This window comes from Nannospalax galili, unplaced genomic scaffold (genome assembly GCF_000622305.1).
Source record: "Nannospalax galili isolate Female #2095 unplaced genomic scaffold, S.galili_v1.0 scaffold737, whole genome shotgun sequence".
NCBI lineage: Eukaryota > Metazoa > Chordata > Mammalia > Rodentia > Spalacidae > Nannospalax > Nannospalax galili.
The window spans coordinates 2579467-2602833 of NW_008341172.1; the positions used below are offsets into that span (position 1 = coordinate 2579467).

At 38.7% G+C, this 23367-nt stretch overlaps 3 protein-coding genes across 4 annotated transcripts in view; 2 read left to right on the plus strand and 1 right to left on the minus strand.

Annotated features, from left to right (window-relative positions):
- Window positions 1-23367, plus strand: part of Exoc2 (exocyst complex component 2) — a 190617-nt gene that overhangs the window by 23865 nt on the left and 143385 nt on the right. Inside the window, exons 2-4 of one of the 2 annotated variants that reach the window (XM_017799040.2) lie at window positions 14991-15151; window positions 19440-19616; window positions 22228-22354. In XM_017799040.2, coding sequence (XP_017654529.1) covers window positions 15034-15151; window positions 19440-19616; window positions 22228-22354 — 422 coding nt within the window. In that variant the 5' untranslated portion in view covers window positions 14991-15033. Of the gene's footprint in view, window positions 1-14987; window positions 15152-19439; window positions 19617-22227; window positions 22355-23367 lie in introns of both variants that reach the window. The other variant, XM_008836674.3, reaches the window with a different exon arrangement.
- On the plus strand, window positions 5009-5845 carry Hus1b (HUS1 checkpoint clamp component B). Its single transcript, XM_008836673.1, has one exon. It carries the CDS (start codon window positions 5009-5011, stop codon window positions 5843-5845), a length of 837 nt encoding a protein of 278 aa, XP_008834895.1.
- On the minus strand, window positions 12928-13083 carry LOC103736999 (mitochondrial import receptor subunit TOM5 homolog). The gene has a single exon (XM_008836672.1). It carries the CDS (start codon window positions 13081-13083, stop codon window positions 12928-12930), a length of 156 nt encoding a protein of 51 aa, XP_008834894.1.

Below are 23367 nucleotides of genomic sequence, written 5' to 3' on the forward strand. Positions count from 1 at the left end.
CCAAAATTAACAATAGATATTCAACCCCAAACCTAGGAAGCTTAGATAACAGTGGGCAGGCACTCCTAGTAGTAGTAGAGACTAACTACTTTAGAAAAATCTAAAGCAACAAAAATATAGAGAAGATAAGGTGAGGTTTGAGCACCTTGCAGGCAGGAAAGTACATTAAGCCTTTGCTTTAGAAACCCTTAAGGCGGCAAGGAAAAACTACCAATATGGAGGGAATCCCCTGTCTAGTGAAACTGTCAGTAATGGCCGGGACAGATGCTCAGCTCCACACTGTCACCTGCAGTAGTCTGTGGAGTTCCCCTTGTCTTTCAGGGACCACTGCTCTGGTGACATTAGATACTTGGCACTGAATAGAATTTCAGGATGAGCCAGTATGAAACAGAGTTGGAGTTCAGTGAAAAGGCATTTTAATAGAGATCTTGAGCACTAGAATTAAGAGAAAGAGAGGCACTGGAGAAGGAAGTAAGACCTACCTGAGAGCTTGGGTGTAGGCTTCTCAAGGGAGAGTCAGTCAGATATCATTTCCCAGTGCTGAGTATATAGGAATTTGAAGATTTTTGGAATTTCATTGTTCATCCAGCTTCTAAGGGAACTCCTCCATCTCTATTATATGGTGGCTGTGGAGGTTCCTTGGATAGGATTACAGTGTAATATGATAAAACCAGAAGCTACTAGGGTTGCACAAGAGGGTTAGTATCCATTTACTGTAAGGGGTTTCTGGTGAGGTTTTTAGAAAGTGCAGGTTCCTAGCTGTGAAGGGAGAAAGACCTGAAGCAAATGTTAACTTGAAATTCTTAATTCTCCACTGTTGAGAGGCTTCAACCTGACTTCTGCAGTGAGGGACTTTCCCTTTTAATGTCCCCAACCCATGCCCCCATAATTCTCCATGTCTTTCCATCCTGCCTCAAACAAGAAGAAATATTTTCTCAAATGAATGTTAACAGAGGGAATTTTAAATGTTAAAAGTTACAAAAAAACATTATTACAAGTTGTTTACATGGTAGGAAAAAAATACTGGTTAGAAAAAATACTGGTTGCACATAAAGAGTTTTAAGACAAGGAGTAAGTAACAGGGCTTCTTAGTCCCTTCTGCCGAGATGTTGAATAATGTTGACCAGATCTTATTTGATTATTGGCTTTCCAAAGAAATAGAAGAGGCTCAGGTTGGTAGTTCGCTGTAATCTCAGTATTTTGGAGGCAGAGGCAAGGAGGATCACAAGTTCGAGGCCAGTCTGGGCTATGTAGGCTACCCCTTGACTCAGAAAAACAAAACAACAGAAAAAAAAAAAAGCTCAACTTCCCCGAGCTACAGCTATGACTTCTTTATTTAAAGATGCCAAAATGGGCAGAGACTCTCTCTTCTCTGGCTTACAGAAGGGAGCAAGCTACTCCAAAGACTATCTTACTTTAAACAGGAAACCAGAGTGTGGTCGCAGTTGTCTTTCTCCCTGCTCTACGCATGTCAGTATTGTATCTTGTACATTATGCAGCAGAGCATTTTTTTTTAACTAACCAAATGAGTTCATTGTACTTATGCATGTGAGGGGTTACTTATAACAGTAAAGGTGACCCGATGGCAGCTGCGTCACACCAAAGCCCACCCCAACATGGGTAAAGACACAAAAGCTGCAACCCTGGTGCTCCCTGCAACGTGCAGGCAGCTTGACAGGTTGGAGAGGCTCCTCCAGGCAGCTCTGCAGAACATTTTCTTATAGTATTGTAATGCTGCTTAAATTGTGTAATCATTTTTACAACAGTCAGAAGTTAAAGAAAAAATAAATATTTTAAACATAGATAGACATCATGAATTCTTTAAAACCCCCAAATTGTAAAGTTTCAATTTAGAAATGAAAAGGCTACCGCAACATCTTACAGGTTTAATATATCTTATTTCAAACATTGGATATTTTAATCCATATACACAAAAAGGTCTTTGGGTCCTCTTTCTTACTTATTTTTTTAATCTAAAAAGAAATGGGTTTGATGTTTGGACCAGAAATATTAGCAAGTCCTGTGAGGAATGATCTGGGTAATATATCCCCTCTTGGCTAAGAGCTTGTAGCCTGGGGAACACACTCCTATCCATTCAATCTGATTCTAACATCCCATCTCATCTAATCCAATTTCCATCCCATCCTGTTCCATTCCATCATTCCCTTCCTTACCATCCCAAAATTCCAAACCATTCCACCCCCAAATTCCATTCCATTCCATTCCGTTCCATTCTAGTGTTTCCTACCTTCCAATAGTCTACTCATTTCCTCCCTGTCTCTTTCTGTCACTGTAATGATATACCTGAGATAATTATAAAGCAAAGAGTTGTTTTTTTGGCTCATGGTTTTGGAGATCCTACAATCAGGCAGACCCACTGTTTGGGTTTGTGACCAGGGAGCACATTGTGGCTGAAGTGAATGGAACAAAACCAATTCTCTCATGGGTCAGGAAACAAAAAGACATAGATGAGAGCCTAGGGTCTCCAGTCCCTTTGAAGCTATGTCCCCAGTGACCTGAGAGGGCTACCTTCCAAAGGTCCGCTACACCTTGCAGTAGCACAACCCTGGAGATCAGGCATTCAACACATAGACTGTTGTGGTACATGTTACATCCAAGCTATAATAATGCTGATCTGAATGTCAAGATTGCAGACTATGACATCTGCAATGAGTTTGGTTTTGGAAAAAAGCTAGGTCCCTTTTATTGTAGATCCCTTCTTCTAGGATCAAAATTACAATGGCCCTGTGTTGGGTATGAAAAGCCTAGGAGTCATCCTCTACATGATGATCACTGGGTCCCTGCTATTTAATGGATGTTGCAGAAGTGTTTGTGGTTTATGAAAATTTGAAAGAATTAATCCTCAACCTCAGAGAGATGAACACTGTACTCATGGGCAAATGGAAGGTGTAAAGAGGAACCTAGTAGCTTACTTGGAGCCACTGACTGCCATAACCTCCCAGCTGAGATGCTGTTTTCTATGGGGTAGGAATCAGATGGGATTCAGGACTCATTCTGGACCAGGAGTAAGATGAAGCAGTAGCCAGTTGTCAGGTCTTGGGCTCGAAGACACCTTTAGTTAAAGGGTTGTGCCACCACCATGAAATCCCTGCCTAGTTGAAAACAGTGGAACTGATCGGTGGTGGATTGTAGCAAGAATGAATTTAGGAAGTTTGAGCTGCATGCCTGTATTTCTTCTTATGGATCAGGACTCTGGAAATAACAAAGAAAAGAGAAACATGTCTAACATACAAGGATTCATTGTTCAGAGTGAAGAGTTCCACAAACAATGTGAAAACTAAACAATAAAAACGGCAGTGTTTACAGGGACAGAGTTAATAATTTTCTTAAGAGAGATTTTATTTGGTGTTATTTATTTGAGATAAAAATCTCACTATATAGTTTAGACTCGCCTTCAAGTGTAACCCTGGCTTTCCTGGAACTTGTGATCCCTTTCTTCCTGCCTCTGCCTCCTCAGTGTTGGAATAATAGAAACGTGTCACCAGCCTAGCTCTTATAAGAGATATTCAGAATGAAGCAACAAATCCATAAAAACATTCAAAAGTCATGAAAGTACAATTCTCACACATTGCAGGTTGAAACCAGTTTATTCTACATACAACATGTTACATATTAATAGATTATTTTTACTTGGCACTGCTGATGGGAGATGGCCTAGTTAGGTTTCTATTGCTGTGATAAAATACTCTGATGAACACCAACTTGAGGAGGAAAGGGTTTATTTGCCTTACAGGTCCTTCCCTCATCATTGAGGGAAGCCAGGGCAAGAACTCAAAGTGGGAACCTGGAGGCAGAGACTGAAGTCAGAAACTGAAGCAGTGACCAAGGGAGGAATGCTGCCCACTGGCTTACTCCTCAGGCCTGTCCTCAGTCTTCTTTCTAGACAACCCAGGATCTTCTGCCCAGGGGTGACATCATCCACGTGGGCTGAGATTTCCCACATCTCTCAACAATCAAGAAGATGCCTCACAGACATGCCCACAGGCCAGTCCCATAGAGGAAATTCTACAATTAAGTTTCCCTCTTCTCAAATTTGTCAAGTTGACAACTGAAGCTGTCCAGCACAGGAGGATATGTTGATAGAGGTTTCTGCAGGACAGTTTGGTGTGCATCCACCTTACTCTTTGAATTTAATGAAACCAAATAGTTGGGTTAAAGTGTATAAGTAGTTTGTATAATAGAGTTCATTGTTGTTGTAATAGGTCAAAATTGGGTCATGTAAATGTCACTTACAGAATAATTATTTTATCAGTACAATGGAAAACCAAGCAACCATGAAAATAATGTAGACTTCTTTAACAAACAGAATGATGCCATTATATATGTACTTTAGGTGCAAAAATCATGTTGTGCTTACCTAGTATATGACATTTTTTATGACACAAGCAGTGACATCTGTTAGTAACATCCAGCTTGAAGAAAACTGTATGTTTGGTATATGTATATACCAAAAACATTTAAAAGGGCCAGTTATCTCAGTGGTGCTTTTAATTTTGGTCACACTGGAGTGGCCTTAAAAAAAAAGAATTTTTTAAATTTTATGTGTATGAGAGGATTGCCTGCATGTGTGTAAGTGCACCCATATCCTGCAGTGCCCATGGAGGTCAGAAGAGGGCATCGGATCCCCGGAACCAGAGTTACAAATGGTTGTCAGCTGCCATGTGGGTGTTGGGAATCAAACCTGGGTCCTCTGCGAGAGCAGTCAGTGCTCTTAACCACCGAGTCATCTCTCAGCTCTAACAGTAGCCTTTTTATGAACCGAACGGAAGTGGTGGAGCTCGCAAATAAGGCAGGCAAGTGGTGGGAAGATGACGCGCCAGGAGACCTCAGGCGGAAGTTGGCCCGTGGGCATTCGGAACCCAAGTGCTGGCACTGCTGGGGCCGGGGGAAGGCGTGAGGGGCGCGCTGCGGTCCGGAAAGGAAAGGTGGGCGCGCTGTCGTCCTGGTAGCGGCCTCCTCAGGGTCCAGCCACCACCGTCCCTGCGCCATGAAGTTCCGGGCCAGGATCGCCAGTAGGCGTTCCCTGGAGCTCTTCATCCAGGTCAGCGGCACCTTGGCGAAACTGGCGACGGTCTGCGTGCTCCGCGTGTGCCCGAGCAAGCTGTACTTCTGTCCCGGGGGCCCGGGCGGCCTGTGCGAGCCCCGGCTGTGGTGCGAGGTGCGGCGGGGCGCTTTCCACCGGTTCTGCATGGAGGGCGCGTCGCAGGAGCGCGACGAGATCTACCTGGAGCTGGTGTCCGAGCACCTGGCCGGGGCGCTGCGCAACGTGGCTGGCGCGCCGTCCGTGAAGCTGCAGCTGACGAACAAGGAGCGGCCCTGCCTCACCGTGACCGTGGAGCTGCAGGCGCGGCCCGGCCACGCGCGCGTGCTCGTGCACGACCTGCCCACGAGGGTGATGCCCCAGAGATGGTGGGCGGCGTACGCGGAGCCGCACGTGCCCACCCCCGACGCCAGCATCTACCTGCCGTCCCTGAAGACCCTGAGGAGCATGGTGGAGCGCATGGCGCGCATGGGCAGCCACGTGCAGCTGGAGGCAGATCTGACCGGCAGGATGAACCTGAGCGTGGAAACCGAGCTCGTGTCCGTTAAAAGCTACTTTAGGGACCTGGGAAACCCGCCCGCGTCTGCGCTGGCACGACCTCGAGATCGAGACCCTGAAAGTATGGCGCGAGTGCGCGTGGAGAATAGGTGTCTTCTCCAGGTCTTAGAGGGCCAGCAGGTGAACCCCACGACGGCCTTGTGTAATGTCTTGAGCGACACTATGCTGCACTTTGTTTTGATTCATGAGGAAGTCTCTCTTCAGTACTTCATTCCTGCCTCATAGAAATTCAACCGGCTTTAAATTTCATTAATAAAGCTTAGGTCTCGTCAGAACTGAGGCGCTCCAGTTAATTGGGTTGAGCTGCACCTCCCCAGTGGATTACAGAGGGCCTATATTTCGTAGAGACTTTCCTTTGTAAAATTTATGTTAAGAAATAGTTGGAGTAATAGTTCATAGGCTCATTTTTTTTTTTTTTTGGCTTTGATAGCCAAAATGATATTCAGCTTTGTTGTTTTGGATAAAAGGATTGTAACAGAATAAAATACCTTTAACTCCTGAAACAGTTGCCCCATTTTATTATGAAATACTGTGAAGAATGGGAAATTTCTCCTTTTAAAATGAGTATACATATTTTCTGAGAGACTTAAAGAGCTCAGTCTATATGAAAGATATAAGATGGATTTTATGCTTATATACATACTTGTTAAACTATGTTTTAGCTGGGTTCCAATTGAGGTGGGGAGTTCCTCAGTTTGAAAAAATTCCAAGGTCTTCAGGTTTTGTGTTTATGCTATAGCAGTGTACATTTGACGGCTGAACAACATGGATTTGAACCTAATAGGTCCACTGATACACAGATTTGTGTGTGTGTGTGTGTGTGTGTGTGTGTGTGTAGATTTGTAACATAAGTTCAGAGGAGTCCTGCAGCATAAAATATTTAAAAATTAACAAACTGTCACAAGTACATAATGTATATGTAGATTATAGTCTTGGCATTTGGTACCATAAAGAATATATAAATATTTTTAGTTGCCAGGCATGGTGATGTAAACCTTTAATCCCAGCACTTGGGAGGCAGAGGCAGGTGGATCTCTGAGAGTTCAAGGCCAGCCTGGTCTACATCTCAAGTTCCAGGACAGCTGGGACTGCAGGGAGACTCTGTCTCAAAAAGACACCCCTCCAAAAAAATATGTTCAGTTAAAATTTATCAGAATTTAAGTACATAAACAGTTCAAACATGGTAGCATTCACAGTGGAGAGAAATGGAAAGATGCAATATGATGACAGACTAAACTGTGGTATATACTGTACTACTAAAAATTTCACCTCTATGGCTATTGTGGGAAGTCTGAAGTTATTTACAGATTTTCTACTGCATGGGGTTGTTACCCACAACCTCCATTTGTTCAGGGTGATACTGCCTATGCTTCTGATTTGTCATCTACACAGTTTGATTTGGTTAATTATTGGGTCCATTTTTCCTATGTATTATATTCACTTAAGGGATTGTTTTATGAGTTTTCTTGAGGAGACGTGAACAAACATCTATTTACTCCAGATAGGGAGGGCACCGACAGATAATCTAAAGAGTTAGCTTAGGAGTGTACTTGGGTTATGGGAGAATGGATGGATTCAAAGTCACCTCATCATGGAAAAGCCTACCCCAGCATAGGTGAGGACTCAAGAAAGCTGCATCCCTGGGGTTCCTTGCCCAACTTGGAGTCAGACCATACCAGAGGCTCCTTTCTCACTGCTTGTTTACAGCTTACATAACCTTGAAGAGGGGCACTGTTAATTTTGTAAGTTTTATCAGTCTTTTAAATTTCTTTAGCTTTATGAGTCTTATGTAAGTATCCTTGGAGGAAGGGATGCTGCTACTTGAAGGAAATAGCTATACAACAAGGATCAAAAATACAATTTGGGCGCTAGAGAGACGGCTCAGTGGTTAAGAGCACTGGCTGCTCTTGCAGAGGACCTGGGTTCAGTTCACAGTGCGGACATAGTAGCTAACCACCGCCTGCAATCCCAGGATCAAGAGCTCTGATGCCTTCTTCTGGTCTCCTTAAGCATTGCGCTGCATGGGTGTACTTACATGCAGACGGAACACCCATATGCATATTTTTTTTTCAAAAAAAAGAATATGGTTAATTTTGTGTGGGCCAGGATTTGGGGTAAGTTTTGAGTAAAATAAGTTTCCATTCCCCCCGTGATGTTCTAGTATTTTGCTGAGAAAATCATTCTTGGTGCTTCATTATCTAAAGATAAAAAGCTGTTATGAAGGGTTGGCACAGTAATCAACAATCTCATGGAAAGTAGTAATTCATATTTCACTAAATTTTGGCTTTGATAAATGGCATGTGCAGTAAGGCAGCTTTTAGTTTTGCATACTCATTAAATTTCCGTGACTAGAACAGTGCTGAATAATTTCCTATTAAATTTTGACGATAAATGAAGTTTTACATTTCTTGAAGTTTGATTTCTTTTGCTTATTTCTAAATTCCATCTAGGTTATTATGGAAAGGACACAAATATTGGACCTAGATAAAGTCTGTTGAACTTCGTCCAATTAAAGTCTCTTGATACAGTGAGACCAGCAGTTGATTTTAAAAGGATTTGTATAGTAGTCTTAAAATTATTCATGAATAACCACTTCAGAGAGTTTAAGCTCTGAAACTATTTACTTTCTTACTTCTGAGTCACACATAGAAGTATGGAACTGTTTTGTTTGGTATTTACAAAGATGTGAGGACTATTTGTAAAACCCATATGCGGCAGTAATTTTGAGAAAATTCCCAGATCTTCAGGGTGTGGTGTGTGCATGTGTGTGTGTGTGTACTGAAACACAAATGTGCTTGTTATGTTCATTTGAGCCATCTCTTCTGATTTTTTCCCTTGGACTTCAATCGAATGAGAATTTTAAAACTATAATAAAGTCTCTGTTTCATCTACTGTCCTTTCTGCTCCCTCCTTCCCTTAGTCTGTCTCTTCCTTTTCTTTCTATTTTGTGTGTGCATCTTCATGTTGGGTACATATGTGTAGTGTGTGTGTTGAGGACTGGAGGGCATGCCCTTGGGAGACTTCCACCCTGTTTCTTGAGCCAAGGTCTCCTTGGCTTGGAACTTACCAAGTAGGCTAGGCTGGCTGGCCAGAGAGCCTCATAGACCCACTTGTCTCTGCCTCCCTAGGGCTAGGATTACAGCAAACATGTGGCACCACACCCTTTTTCTTTTGTTTTTACATGGGTTCTGGGATTGAATTTGGGTTCTTACTCTTGATCAGCAATTGCTTTACTAACTGGACTCTATCCCCAGCCCTGAACGTGATTGCACACTTATGGGTTACAGTTTATTTAGACGAGGGAACTTGCTATTAAATGGATTGATCAAATCTCTTGATTCTTATTTTGTGAACACCAGCATAATCCCTTCCCCCCACCCCCCAAAAATCACCATTCTCAAGGATTACCAACAGTCCAGGGTTTCTGTTGGTCATCTTTTCCATATAGTGTCAGTGGTAATTACTATTTTCATTATGTCGTCATGCTATGGTTTTCTGGAAACAAGGAGTGCTGAGCATTTCTACTGACAGATACAGTTCTTTATGTGAACTAGACCAGATTCTGAAAGTAGTTCAGTGACCTTACATGCTTATCCAATTTGGGCTGTAATTTCAAGTTCACAGCTCAACAGTGTCAGCAAGGCAATTAAATCACCCAGAGAGGACCCAACTTTCCATGTCAATTGAAGGAAGCATTTTTCCTTTGTCAGAAATTGGTTAGGGGCTGGCAACTCTTGCAGAGGACCCTGGTTCAAATACCAGTACCCACATGGTGGCTAACATTCCAGGGAATCCAACACTCTCTTCTGACCTCCAAGGACATGAATGAACGTCCATACATGTAGGCAAAACACTCATATGCATAAAATTTTAAATTGGTTTGTAGACATTATGAGACAAATTTGTTATTTAATCTTTTCCTATTTACTAAATATTATGGTATCTTTGGGACACCAAAACTGTCTATTGAAACAGTTCTTAAGACTTTTTTGCCAAAATATGTCTTTGTAGTTCCACAAATTTTTATTAATGTATTATCATGCCAGATTCCATGATCATTTATAGTAGTTTCCAAGCATGTTCTTAAGTTTTCTAGAAATTCATTTGTCTACTTTTAGAAGAATGTTCAAAGACAGCAAACAATAGCTGTTATTTCTAAAACTATTTTATGTAATTAATATTAACCCACTGATTGTGTCTGTTATTTAAAATTGGTTTATTGGTTGCTTGTTTGTGCATTTTACCAGTGTTACATTGAGTGCATTTATCTTCTGATTTTGACTAACATAGGCTGAATGGAAGGAGGTTAATGTGTTGCGATTACATTTTATTTTAAAATAATACCCAAACTGTTTTTGATAACATTTTATTTTGAAGTAACTTAAAAAATTTCAAGAATATTAAAAGTACCAATTCCTGAAAATCTCTTAGCAGGTCATTAATCCTTTACATTTTGCCCCATTTTGTCATTCTTTCCACTTACCTGTTTATTTTGTCTGGTACCATTTGAAAATAAGACGTAAACATCACTTCCTAAATACTTCAGTATGTAGGTAGTAAGTATAGGGCTTATAGCTACAGTATAGTTATCAAAATTAGAAAATTTAGCAGTGTACCATTCTGTCTAATTCAAAGTTTAAATGCAGAGGTTTCAAATCTTTCCAATTGTGCACTTTATAGGAAAAATAATGTTCTAGGATCACATCCAGTAATGCACATTACATTTAATTGCAATATTCCTTAATTGTCCATTAACAAAGAAAAAGGTTTTCTGGATCCTGGCACCTTCAGAGTTATAGTGAAATTCTTTTGTAGAATTTTTATGACATTATTGGTTTATCTGGTATTTTTATTAATTAGATTTGAGTAATACACTGTTTTCCCTTTGAAGTTTATTTGTAGGGAGATGTTTTAACACTGTTTGAATATCCGTTTGTTAAATCACATACTTACTAGCTTTGTTTTCCATTTGTATTTTTCTTTGTAATTCTGTATGGATGAACGATAGTAAAGGAATTCTACAGTAAATTATTCTATATATCTGTTCATTGACTTATATTAGTAGGATAGAATTGTGACTTACTACAGAGACAACCTATTGCTATCGTGAATTTGTTTTTCAGTGTGCACTGTTAAAAGTAGGTAGCGGGGGGCACCCAAGAGATGCCTCTTGTTTGACTTACTATTCCAACACTCCAGGGGAGGCAGAACAGCAGAGCCAACTTAGTAATTTCCATTTGATGCTCCATTAGCCCAGGTTTGGACAGTAGGAACCTTTTCAGCCAGGCCCCTGCACTTTCGACATGTCTCCGTTAGTCCTTGGATACTTTTTTACTTTGGCCATGTCAGTATTCAAGCTTGTCTTAAATACGCCCTGTTTCATACGAAGCATATCTCTGGATCAAATTTGGCTTGCCACATGTAGGAATAGTCAGAGAAAATGGCCCTTTCTGAAGAGATGGTTCTCCAAGTGACTCCAGCTTGAAATACTCAGGGTCATATTTGATCATATTTTGAGATGCCATGTGCTGAAGTTCTTTTCTATCAACTGGATACATCACGTATATATTGATATAATTTGTACATTATATGTGTGTCTATACATAGATACATACCTATATATACATGCATGTGACTTATTTTGAGACAGGGTCTCACCGTATTGCCCAGACTAGTTTTGAATTCATGATCTTCCTATTTCAGCCTCCTGAGTACTGGGATTACAAGTGTATGCCTCCGTATCCCCAGTCGGAATTTATTTTTTATATGTGAAGTGTCTTCAGTTCCTTCACTCATTTTTAAAATTGTTTTGCTATCAAATTCTAAAATTCTTTATATAAGCTACTTAGTAGCCTACATCTCTAGATGCACAGAAGGTGAGAATCAGTAAAAAATGTATGGCTGGATGATTATTGTTAAATTAAAAGTGGCTTGACCTACACCCAGGCAATGGGGTGGTCTCCTATGTGGGTCATCTTTATTGTTTATAATTTTAGCTTTCACATATGGGTCTATGATTTATTTTGAGTAAGTTTTGTAAAAGGTGTGAGGTTGCAGTTAGTTTTTCTCTCCTTTTCCTACGTATATTCAGTTGTTCAAACACCATTGGTTAAAAATATTTTTCTTTCCCATTTAGTGTCTTTGTCAAAAGTCAAGTGAATGTGTGTGCATTGGTGGATTTTATTGTATTCCACCCACCCATTAGTCCATCTTGATGGCAATAACACAATGTCTTGACTAATGCACCCTTATAATAACTATAATAATATTATAGACTTGTAAAATTATGCCTTGAATTCATGCTCTTCTTTTCTTAAAATTGTTTTCACTCTCCTAGGTTCTTTAACTGTCTATAGATGTTTTAGAGTTATTTTGCCAAGATCACTTTATAAACCCATGTGGATTTATAAATCACTTGGAGAATTTGTATTTTAAGAGCATGAAGTCTTCTGTTCCATGGGTATGATACAGATTTGCACATACTGGGTATTTATTATCTCTGAAATATTTTATAATTTCCAGTATAAAATTCTTGTGTATTTTATGGCTCTTAGAATGATGTTTTCAAATAGAATTATTATTATTTTGAGATAAGGTCTCATGCATACCAAACTGGCTTAGAGTTAACTATGTAGCCAAAGGTGACCTTGAACTTTTATCCCCCTGCCTCTACCAAGTTCTGGGATTTTCGCACCATCAGTTTAATGCAGTGTTGGAGATCCAACTCAGGCCTTCATGCATGTTAGGCAAGCATGCTAACATTGCTAGCCCTGAACTAAAAGTTTAAAAATTCTGTTTTCAAATTATTTCCTTCTGGCATATTTAGAACAATGGATTTTTTTTTGAAAAAGAGTAGTTTTTATTAATATTTTTTTCTTCAGCAGTTATGTTTATTAAAATTATAGACTGATGGGCCTGCGTTTAAATGTCATTGTGGATGTATGCTGACTTCCATAAAACAGACTCTTCACAAATATACTCTGGACAGAAGTAAAAATGTAAATAGAATTGACTTCTAAGACAGTGCTATTTCAGATATAATACCCTTATACAGTTTTGACGTTATTTACAATTAAATCAACACTCATGGAGGCCAAACAGCACAGGCATAAGGGCACACTGTGATCACAAGACAGCTTTTTGTACTTCTAAAATAGTTTTATATTTCAGCTATGAACGTTAATTACCACAGCCCAACTTGTTCTTAAAAAGTAGAAATTTTATGTCCAGTCTTATACCTTTCTAGGCTAATTCATTTGCAGGTAGGAGGAAAAACATATTATGCATTCACATGTGACTCCTAATCTTCATATGCTGTCCAGTGTCTTTAAGGTGTGTGGTGTGACGAGCAGTAGGGCCATGTAGGTGAGGAGGTTCCATATGGAAGAGATCACATCCTCGCACACTTTCTTCTTTATCTCCTCCAGGTCCAGCTTTGGAGCAAGGCCCTGCATCTGGAACATTGGGTCTCTGCCTTACCAGCTTTGCAGCTGCTGCAACCTCCTGTCTCTGCTACATTTTAAAATTATTTTAATTGTGTGTGCACGCATGCGCATGTATAGGTTTCAAGGGCTCTTGTTTTTTGTTTTCATTATGTGCTTTTTTTTTTTTTAGGGGTAAATGATTTCTCTTTGTGCAGATACTAATTTGTTACCATTTTTTTAGTTGTTTTTTTTTTTTTTTTTTGGTAGTTTTGTATTGCTAGGACTTCAATAACAAATTACTGTAGACCAGATGACTTAAAGAAATTCATTTTCTCATGTTTCTGGAAGCTGTAAGTCCAAGATCAAGAGGTGGATAGGGCTTGTTTCCCAAGTTCTCTTCTCTTCTTAGTATGCAGAAGATCTCCTCATGTGTCCTCACGTGGTTTCCCTCTGGGTGGGTGTCTTAGTAGCCTTTTTAAAGGCTGATTGGATTATCAGCACCTAATTACCTCATTTTATCTTCGTTACTCCTATCAAGGTCCTCTCTCCAAATACAGTCACATTCTGACCATGGTTTAAGACTTTCAGTGTATGGATTTAAGTGAGGGGCAGGCAAAGGACATAGTTCAGCCCATAGAACACCTGCAATATATTTGCCTTTCTTCTTGGTCTGGTTTTGTCTCCTGTCTCTGTCATATGTATTATTCATGATTTCTTGGTTATCCTCCTGTATTTTTGATGAGACTGCTGACAGCCGATTGGATTTAGTTTATATGGGAGTAGTTAAACTGTAAGTGGCCTTACCACCAGGTGTTGGCAGGGACAGGTACATGTCAGGCTCTTGGGTCTTTTTCTCCTAAGGTTCTGTTTGGACAGAGTGGGGAGGACTGTCACACCAGGGGCAGTGCTCCAAGCACAGGAGGGAGGGGATGAAGCCACCTGCCTTCTCAGTTTCACCCTTTCCTGTTTTCAGTCTGCCAACCCTCCTGCACTATCTTGTGGTTTCTTAGGAGACTAAACTTCTAATTTACCTGACTCTGCAGGATGAAGAAGGAGCCAAGGTGCTTGGCTTTCCATTATATAATCATGCAGATAGCTAGCAAGTTCTTGCTGTTGCCATATGAACCTGGTTCCCCACCTTGTGCGGCCTTTGAAGTCCTGAGCCCTTGGGGAAGGCAGGGTTTATTAGTTGCCTCCCAATATACTATGTTCCATGGTTTCCAAGGATTATCTGCATAATTTATTTAATAACCTTATGAAATCGGTTCTATCATTAGCTTCAATTTGGGTACGAAAAATGCCTCTGAAGTTTAGAACAGAATTCCTAAGTTAGAGCTCCAGGATTTGACTGCAGGTCTGTTTGACTTCCCAGTGTGCATGTTTTTCAAGTCTTGCTGTGCTTAGCAGTGAGCACATTCATGCTTCGGCTCATATATTCTTGTCTAGGTTTTGAAAAAAGCATCAGTAGTTGATTTGAGTACATTTTGTCTTATATGAGTAGCCATGTTATGTAATACAAAATATAAAGTATGTAATACTTCAATAAAGTGAAATTCAGTGCACTTACGGGGCTATAAATGAATCTCAGTTTTTATGAGTGTAATTGGAGTATCTTTCTTAAAAACCTCTGAGAATAGAACAGTAGAGTGGCTTCAACTATGCATTTGGGATTCAGCTGTAGAGGCATGGAGCCCAGAGTGACATGATACTGAAAACCTTCAGAATCCAGGGTTTAATTTTTTGTTCTTTTGATATACTTCTCACAATACTACCAAGTGCCCTTCATAAACTTAATCTTTAGTAGATGTTGATGGATAGACTAAATGACCAATCAAAATCCAGAACTGTGTGTGTACTTTTTATGTGTTGGTACTGACCATTGAGTATTCTTACCCTTTCAGTTACTGTTGATTTCAGTGATGACTAATTCATTCTTCTTTTAGCAGATTGCTTTTATAATTTGATCACCTGTTTGCTGCACAAAGCACAATGTCTCGATCACGTCAGCCCCCTCTTGTGACAGGCATCTCTCCAAATGAAGGAATACCGTGGACAAAGGTGACAATTAGAGGGGAGAACTTAGGCACCGGCCCCACTGACCTTATAGGTAAGGGCATAGCCTCTGATGTTTTCTAGAAAATTAGTTTTTTACATTGAGTTGTTAAGATAGGGTACATGATACTTATTTTTTGAGACAGGTTCTCCTTGTAGTCCTAGCTCGCCTGGAACTTGGATATGTAGATCAGGCTGGCCCGGATATTACAGAGATCTACCTGCCTCTGCCTTTAATCCTACCACATCCAGCCCAGGATACATGATTTTGAAGTGATCTCTATAAAATGACCTGAATAAAAATGAATTATTTGGTTTTTTAACTTTTCTGTGAAAGTCATTATTCATCAAAGTATGTCTACACTGTCTTTCTACAAATCTTTCAGAAAATTTGCCATAGCTGAGATCTGCACCTGTTTCCTCACCTTGAAGCTCTGCTGTTTATATAACTATGATGGAGCCTAAACACTGTTTTTAGAAATAGAAGTGGGTGTTAGTTGGACTAGGGTGCAAATTTTAAGTATAATTTTATGATAGTATATGAACTACAAATGAGGATATAGAGGTGCATTCAGAATGAGGACAGGACGACCCTAGTACATTGCTACTGAACACAATTCCAGTCTCACAGTAATTCACACTAGACAACATTCTCCTGACTAATTCTGTAACTGATGAGGGACCCAATGGTAGACTTCTACAGTCTATGAACTGGAACTTGCTTTTCCTGTTATAACTGCTGGTTAATAGATTAGTTTTTGATTATCCAGAAAATGTTTTCTTTTAAAATATTTTATTTATTCTTTTTAAAAATATTTTAGTTATTTTTTTAATTTTATGTGTATGAGTGTATTACCTGCATGTATGTGAGTGCACCCATGTCGTGCAATGCTGCAGAAGTCAGAAGAGGTCTTTGAATTCCCCTGGAACTAGAGTTAAGGATAGTTCATAACCACTGTGTAGGTGCTGAGAATCGAACCTGGGTCCTCTGCAAGAGCAGTCAGTGCTCTTAACTGCTGAGCCATCTCTCCAGCAGTTATTTATTATTCTTATTTTATGTGTATGAGTGTATTGCCTGCATGTATGTAAGTGCACCCCTGTCATGCAATGCCCGCAGAGATTAGAAGAAGGTTCTGGATTCTCTAGAATTAGAGTTAAGAATGGCTGTTAGCCAGTATGTGGGTGCTGGGAACTGAACCCAGGTCCTCTGCAAGAGCAGCCAGTGATCTTCACTCCTGAATCATCTCTCTAGCCCAGGTGTTTTCTTTTTAGAAAAAGCAAATAGAAGTTTAGCCTGAAGTTAATAATTGAAGTTTGTACTTCCCAGCCAATTATTTTTGCTGCTGTCATTTAAATATGTCTCTTTTTTTGGCATTTTGTTTTCTAGCTATAGTTTTGTTGTTGTTGTTGTTCAGTAAATATCTCATAAAGATAAGCCTGGTACAGAGGATGATTTTGAACTTGTGATCTTCCTGCCTCTACCTCCCAAGTGCTGGCATTGTAAGATTGCACAGCCATGCTTGATATCAGCTGTGCTGGGGATCAAACCCAGGACTTTGCACATGACAGGCAAGCATTCTACCAACTGAGCCATGTTCCAGTCCACATGTCATTTCATCTCATCTAGTGTCTTGTTTTTTGACATAACTCAGTCCAGTTACTTCTTCATCCAAGTAGAAAAAAATCTCTGGAATGCATGAAAACATACCATGTAGCTGGAATCTATTTCTAAAATTTTAGCTGGTGATAATCATGAGTATCAAAACATCACAGTTACCAGTCTGTATAAATTTTAATCTTCCTTTAACTTTGGGCAGTGCTATTTTTATTTGAGCAAGTATATATTACTTTCATAAACCTTGCTAGTTCAGCTTTCAGTCTGCCTCATCTATTGCCAAGAAACCATTTTTTAAAAAAGCAAACTCAACCTGATAAATAATTTAAGTGTTTTTAACTGAGATGACATCTATAGTAGCCAAGTAAAACACTGTAAAAAGTACTTTACTTGGACTTCTCTGAGTTACTTTTAAGAAATGATGCTATTGTATTTCATGAAGCAGATTTGTTAGCAAAAAATGTGCCTAAGAAATGAAGCAATCAGGGCCTGGAGAGATGGCTCAGCAGTTAAGAGTGCTTGCTGCTCTTGCAGTGGATCTGAGTCCAGTTCCCAGCACCCATGCCTGGCAGCTCACAACCACTTGTAACTCCAGCTCCTGGGGATCTGAAACACTTTTTTTTATCCTTTGGGCGGACACACACACACACACACACACACACACACACACACTAAAAATAAACCTTTAAAAAAAGAATTGAAGAAATAGGTCTTATTTTCATTTTATGATATAATAATTGTTGGAATCTATATCAAAATTGTATATTGATTATTAATCTTTGGAGTAAAAATGCAGATTATATATTAAATCAGAGGAACCTTGCAAACTGTTATGACCAGTTGAATAAACTTGTTCTCAGATAGTTTAATGCTACCTGTGCCTTCCTGGGTGTTGTTCATGTTGTCTCTTGTGAGCATGCTTTTAAGATTTCGTGCCTGTACAGTGTATCTGATGTCTGCTTCCATTCCTCAGTTTTACATATGACAGTGGTTATCTGTCAGAGTTTATATTACAAATGACTGTGTGTATTATATGATGCTCTAGAATTTAGTGTTGAGTCATTCTCTTTTTTGAAGAGAAATATATCAAATCTCAAGTCTTTGTGACAGTATAAAATTTGAAAATATTAAGTTGTATGTTGATGGAATGGTATGAAAAAAAAAAATCCCCTGTCTGTAGTTAGATTACAAACAAAAGTATTTTCCATTTAAAGAAAATATGTAGACTGACTTATATGTTTATAAAATTACTTAAGCAAATGTACACTGTACTTACCTGGGGAGATAGAATTTGGAGAGGCTTTCAGTCTCTTAAATTATTTAAAATTTTCGTATCAAAATTTTATTACCAGGAAAAAAGTTGAAGGCATTCCCATTTTGAAAATAGAATTTTAAATTATGAATACCAGTACAAAACTTATCCCTGAAGAAGTCTTTCAATGATATTTTTAGGAAAACAAGTTTATGCAACCATGAATGAGGAGTAGATACTTTAGGGAAACATCTAAAATTTATTATTTTAAGCAATATAAATATGTCTTGAAATGTAATTTCTAAAGGCCCTTTATGGTTAACATAATCACCTTATGCTGGCGAGGTGGCACATGCTTTTAATCCCAGCACTCAGGAGGCAGAGGCAGGTGAATTTCTGTGGGATCAAGGCCAACCGGCTCTACACAATGAGTTCTAGGCCAGCTGGGGCTCCAGGAGACCTTTGTCAGTATATGTAATCTCTTTACTATAGTGCTTTTAAATTATGACAGAAGATAACTTGGATATCTCACCCCCTTTTTAAAAACAAAATTTTATCTATTGTAAAAATAAGAAACAAAACCTTGGCCATTTCCAAATTATCTGTTGAACAATATGTAAAATTAAGTAATGAGAAAACAAAGTGGCCGGAACAGCCTGGATGGCCAGTGTGGCAGCATCTTATACTCTGCTCAGAAGCACGCCTTGGCACAGCCTCTTGGGGCTGCTTATTGGTTAGTGCTCAGCCTATCCTTCACGTTTTGTCAGAGCTTGGTGATAGGCCTGAGCTAGCCTCTTGGGAAGGCTGGTTTACTGGAAAGCTGACTCATGAAGGCTAGTATAGTGACAGTTTTGTTAGGAAAACACTAAGACAGCCTAAACTACCATTATAGAAACTAATGCACAGGTAGGTGTAAGAAAGGAGAGAGCAAGCCAGCAGTACCTGAGCATGCTTCTTGGATTTACTGTGCTCTAGGCTATGCTGGGGGTGCATAGAACATTGTTTAGTTCACCCTGCAACACTATCATAAATGAACGATAGACTGATGCTTTTTAGGAAGATTGAGATTATTTTAGGGAATGATCACTGAATTTCTTCATGTATTTTTAAATCCTGTAGCAGTAAGTTATATTTCTAATTATTTCCCTTCTTACACTCCTGTAGATAATGTAAGAGTCTCATAGTCAGAGGACTCTGAGTGCCTGACATAACTATAGTGTGTTACTGTTCTAATTCTTCTGATTTTGGAAGAAACTTAAATATAGTCTAAAAGAAGCCTTAGATATTAGAGAAAAAACTGATTAGGAAGAATCAGTGGAGATGGTAAGTGCATTTCAAATCCCATTGGGTGTGTGTAGTCATCATTATGTACTGAATAAGAAAATGTTATTTGTGGATTATTTTCCATGAAATAGGCACCTTTAAGGACTTATCACTGTTCTTTTGATTTTCCTATATATGTGCTTTTATTTTCAGGCTTGACAATTTGTGGACACAATTGCCTCCTGACAGCAGAATGGATGTCTCCAAGTAAAATCGTATGTCGAGTGGGTCAAGCCAAAAGTGACAAAGGAGACATTATTGTCACCACCAAGTCAGGGGGCAAAGGAACCTCAACAGTCTCCTTCAAGCTACTCAAACCTGAAAAAATAGGTAAAATTCTCAGTGACTTTTTTCTAAAGAAAATAAAAATAATTTGACTTTCAGACCTTAAAACTGGTAGAATTTATATAAAATGCATTATTCTCATGTCTCATTTGATGTCGTGTGTGTTCATTTTGACAGAACTAGGGTGCTGGTTAGAATTTGCATTGCAGGTTATTTTTTTGCTCATGACTGTTGTCATTTTGTTTTTGAGATAGGGCTTTGCAGGCTGGGTTTGAACTCACTATGTAACATTACTTTCGACAAGGCAATTTACTAAGCTGGTAGTCAATAAGATGTAAAGATGATGATTGTACAGAACTATCTTAAGTTACTAATAAAGCCTATTCATTTGACATTGTGGTTTATCAGTCCTGAATATATGACATTGCTTAATTGTTATATGGTTAAGATTCAAAGCGCAATAGCCATCTGCTTTGGCCAAATTAGCAGTAATATTGTCTAAATAATATTCCATTCCCTTTCTTTTTTTTTTTTTTAGCCTTTCAGGGCCAGATGAAATGCAACCTGTCTTGGATCTGCTTCTAGCCTTCCAGACTCTTCTCTGTCTCCCTTGACTCTGTACTTACTCTTTTCTTATAAACTTAGCTTTTGCTACCATGCAGTGGTTAAGAATCTGGTCTGAGGAGCCAGATTCTGATTTATGAACATAGACTACCAATAGCTGTAATGTTCCAATGCTTACTATCTGGGAATAAAAATAGGATGATAATGTAACCTACCTTATAGGATTGGATAAGTTAAACTTACATAATGTGAATGTAAGACTTAAATAAATGTAAAGTATGTAGCATATTTTTATAGAAAAAATTAATAATTTTTAATTATTCCATGGTTACGTCTGTGGACACTCTCTTCCCTAATACAATATTAAGTCCCTCATTGTGCTCCTCTAATATCTTGAATAAATATACAAATGTAAAATATTTGTGTAATGTGCCGTATTGGTCTTTATTAAACTCAGGCAGTAGTTCTTTTTTAGAGAAATGTAAGCAGTTTTTGTTATCTGTCTCAAAGCAGTCTCTTCAGCATTGTCTCTCAGAACCCTATCTACATTTTAGAAATAAAAATGTAAGGAATATAAAGGAAAACTAGAAATTGAATTAGTATGTGTATAGATATATATGTATATATATATGCCTATAAATATAGTCCCATTTTTAAAACATCTTCAAAAATTGAACTCTGAAATCAAAGCATGAACCTATTTTACGATTTTCAAGACAGAGTGCAACTTGTTAGTTAATCCTTCATTTTGTAATATGTTTATTTAGCAGACAAAGAAAACTTAAGTGAAAGTAATTTTATTTTAAGCATTCATCCCAGGACCTGACTCGTAGTAGATGCAGTGCAAATTTAACTGAACCCCAGAGTGTTGACTTGAACATCAGCTTATACAGAGCCCTGGTTATGTCCTGGCAGAACCATGGTGGCTGAATTAGTCGTTCACACACTGTCATGTAGCTGCTACTGTTCAAACAACCTAGCCAAGAAGCCTTCTCAGCGTCCACTGCCCTCTGCCTGCCCAAGAGGGCTCAGCTCTGAGCCGATTGGCTCTCCATTCATACTGTGTGGCAGCCCAGAGTCCCTTGATAGTGGGTATGTCTGGTACTGACTAGCGTAGCAAGAGCTTGGTCATGTGAAGGACTGTTCTGTCTTCAGAGCTTGTGTCTCTTTTACAGGTTTCACACCTGGTCAGCTTTCCCTGAATAATCTAGCCATTTCCATTGCATGAGCCATGCATTGCTTGGAGGTGTTTGATCGGTTTAAATGTTGGCTATTTTGTTGAATTTACCAAATTGATATAAGCCTAAGACAGAAAAAAACATTGCTTTTTTTTTTTTTTTCTAAATACCATCTAGGACATTTGCAGCATCCATGATAGTGAAGAGAATAAGAAACAGCAAGAAGTGTGCTGTTTCTGCATCATTATTCATGAAAACATGTTAGTGTGCATAGAGAAAATAAAAGGCATTTCCAGTGAAATGACTTTATAGATTATTGAACTCAGGAAAAGAAACTCAAGATGTTAAGTACAATATCATATATGTGTGATGGTTTTATGGCGGTCACATTCAAGAGATGTTTTATTGAATTAATGCTTAACTTGCATGTTGTGTCTTGACATTTTCCAGCCATTTTTCCAAAAGTTGGAAATGAATTTAGAATATTGTATTGAATAAACAGATATTTCAGGTCATATCATTGTAGCTTATTATTTTAACTTGGTAATTTTTTAATCAATTTAATCAGTATTTTTTAACAATGTATAAATAATTGTAGTATATGTTATTTGGAAAATATTTGGTGGTTTTTTTCAGAACATTTATCTCACTGGCTTAATATTCCATCTCTAGTGAATAATGTACAATGAAACCAGAAACCAGAGAGGGGCTACTTTTGTCACTTTAGAGAGCCTTAATATTTTTTAAGCCACCACTAGACATTAAAAGAATTTGAGCTGTAATGCCCTCAAATCTTTTAAAAATATCCATTGGGCATTTTGTATTAAGTTTAAAAAAATAAAGCAATATAGTAGGGTGGAAAGGAACGTGGGAGAGACTTTGTCTTACTGAGGGTATGTTTTTCATTTTCATAGGCATTTTGGATCAGTCTGCTGTGTGGGTTGATGAAATGAATTATTATGACATGCGAACTGACAGGAATAAAGGAATGCCACCCTTGTCCCTCCGTCCTGCGAATCCACTTGGCATTGAAATTGAAAAGTGAGTACCATCTTGCCTTTAGGAGTCTTTATTTCTCAGTTTCTAGGGGTTTTGTATTCTTGTAGTTCAGGGAGTCAGACTCGGGAATATCCTGGAAAGCACAAGTGAAGGCTGCTCGGTCACTTGGATTATTTACCATTACTTATGATTAATAATTTGGTTTATATCATTTATGAAGCTTGGTCAGCTTTGCTACAGTCAGTATTGCTGTTAGTTAAAATCTTTGTCAAAACTACTTATTTCATTAGCTTTTGAATTTGCATTTTATGATTAACAATGTTTTGAAATTTTCATAACTACCACTTTGGCTCTGGTGCTTGGCTGTGGGATCTTGGGGCCCTCACAATGCTAGGTAAGCATTCTACCATGGAGTGGCACCCCAGCCCACAACATACTTTTAATGATATAGCATTAGTACATTGAAATACGTTTAGATAGTATTTGAAATCAGAGTAGAATTTGTAATATGTTCATTTGTGTGTTTCCTAGAATTAACTTAGAATAATTTGACCTAAAGGGGGGCCGGGTGGGGGGGGAGTCTTCCATTTTGTTTATAAGCCCTGTGGAAATTCTTACTTAATCCGGACTTATTTAACTTTGTTCATCAGAATTATGCCAGGTAGGTGACAGCTTCTTTTGTAGCTGAATTTTTTTTTCTTTCTTTTTTTTTCTTCATAATCCCTAGTTTGGCCACTTATGACCAAACTACATAGAGAATCTTTATCCAGTTATCTTAAACAATTTATCTGTTAATTTTGACTACATATTTTCTGGCTTTAGTGATTCTAATTACAGAGTTACTTGTGTGTTGCCTCACAAACATTCATGGAAGATGACATTCATTTTTTTAGTGCTGTTATTATGGCTGTGTTTTAAGTTTTCTAAGAACGAGAACATTTCGCTGATCTTTAAATATGTAACTTTCATGTCTATACTTGACTATTGTTTACACTTGAAACAATTAGCTGCCTTTCACTACTGTCAGGCCCCTATTAAGGGGATCCAGGGATACA

Coding starts and splice junctions, on each gene's coding strand:
- Hus1b (XM_008836673.1), top strand. CDS start 5,009: ATGAAGTTCCGGGCCAGGATCGCCAGTAGGCGTTCCCTGGAGCTCTTC.
- LOC103736999 (XM_008836672.1), bottom strand. CDS start 13,083: ATGTTCCAGATGCAGGGCCTTGCTCCAAAGCTGGACCTGGAGGAGATA.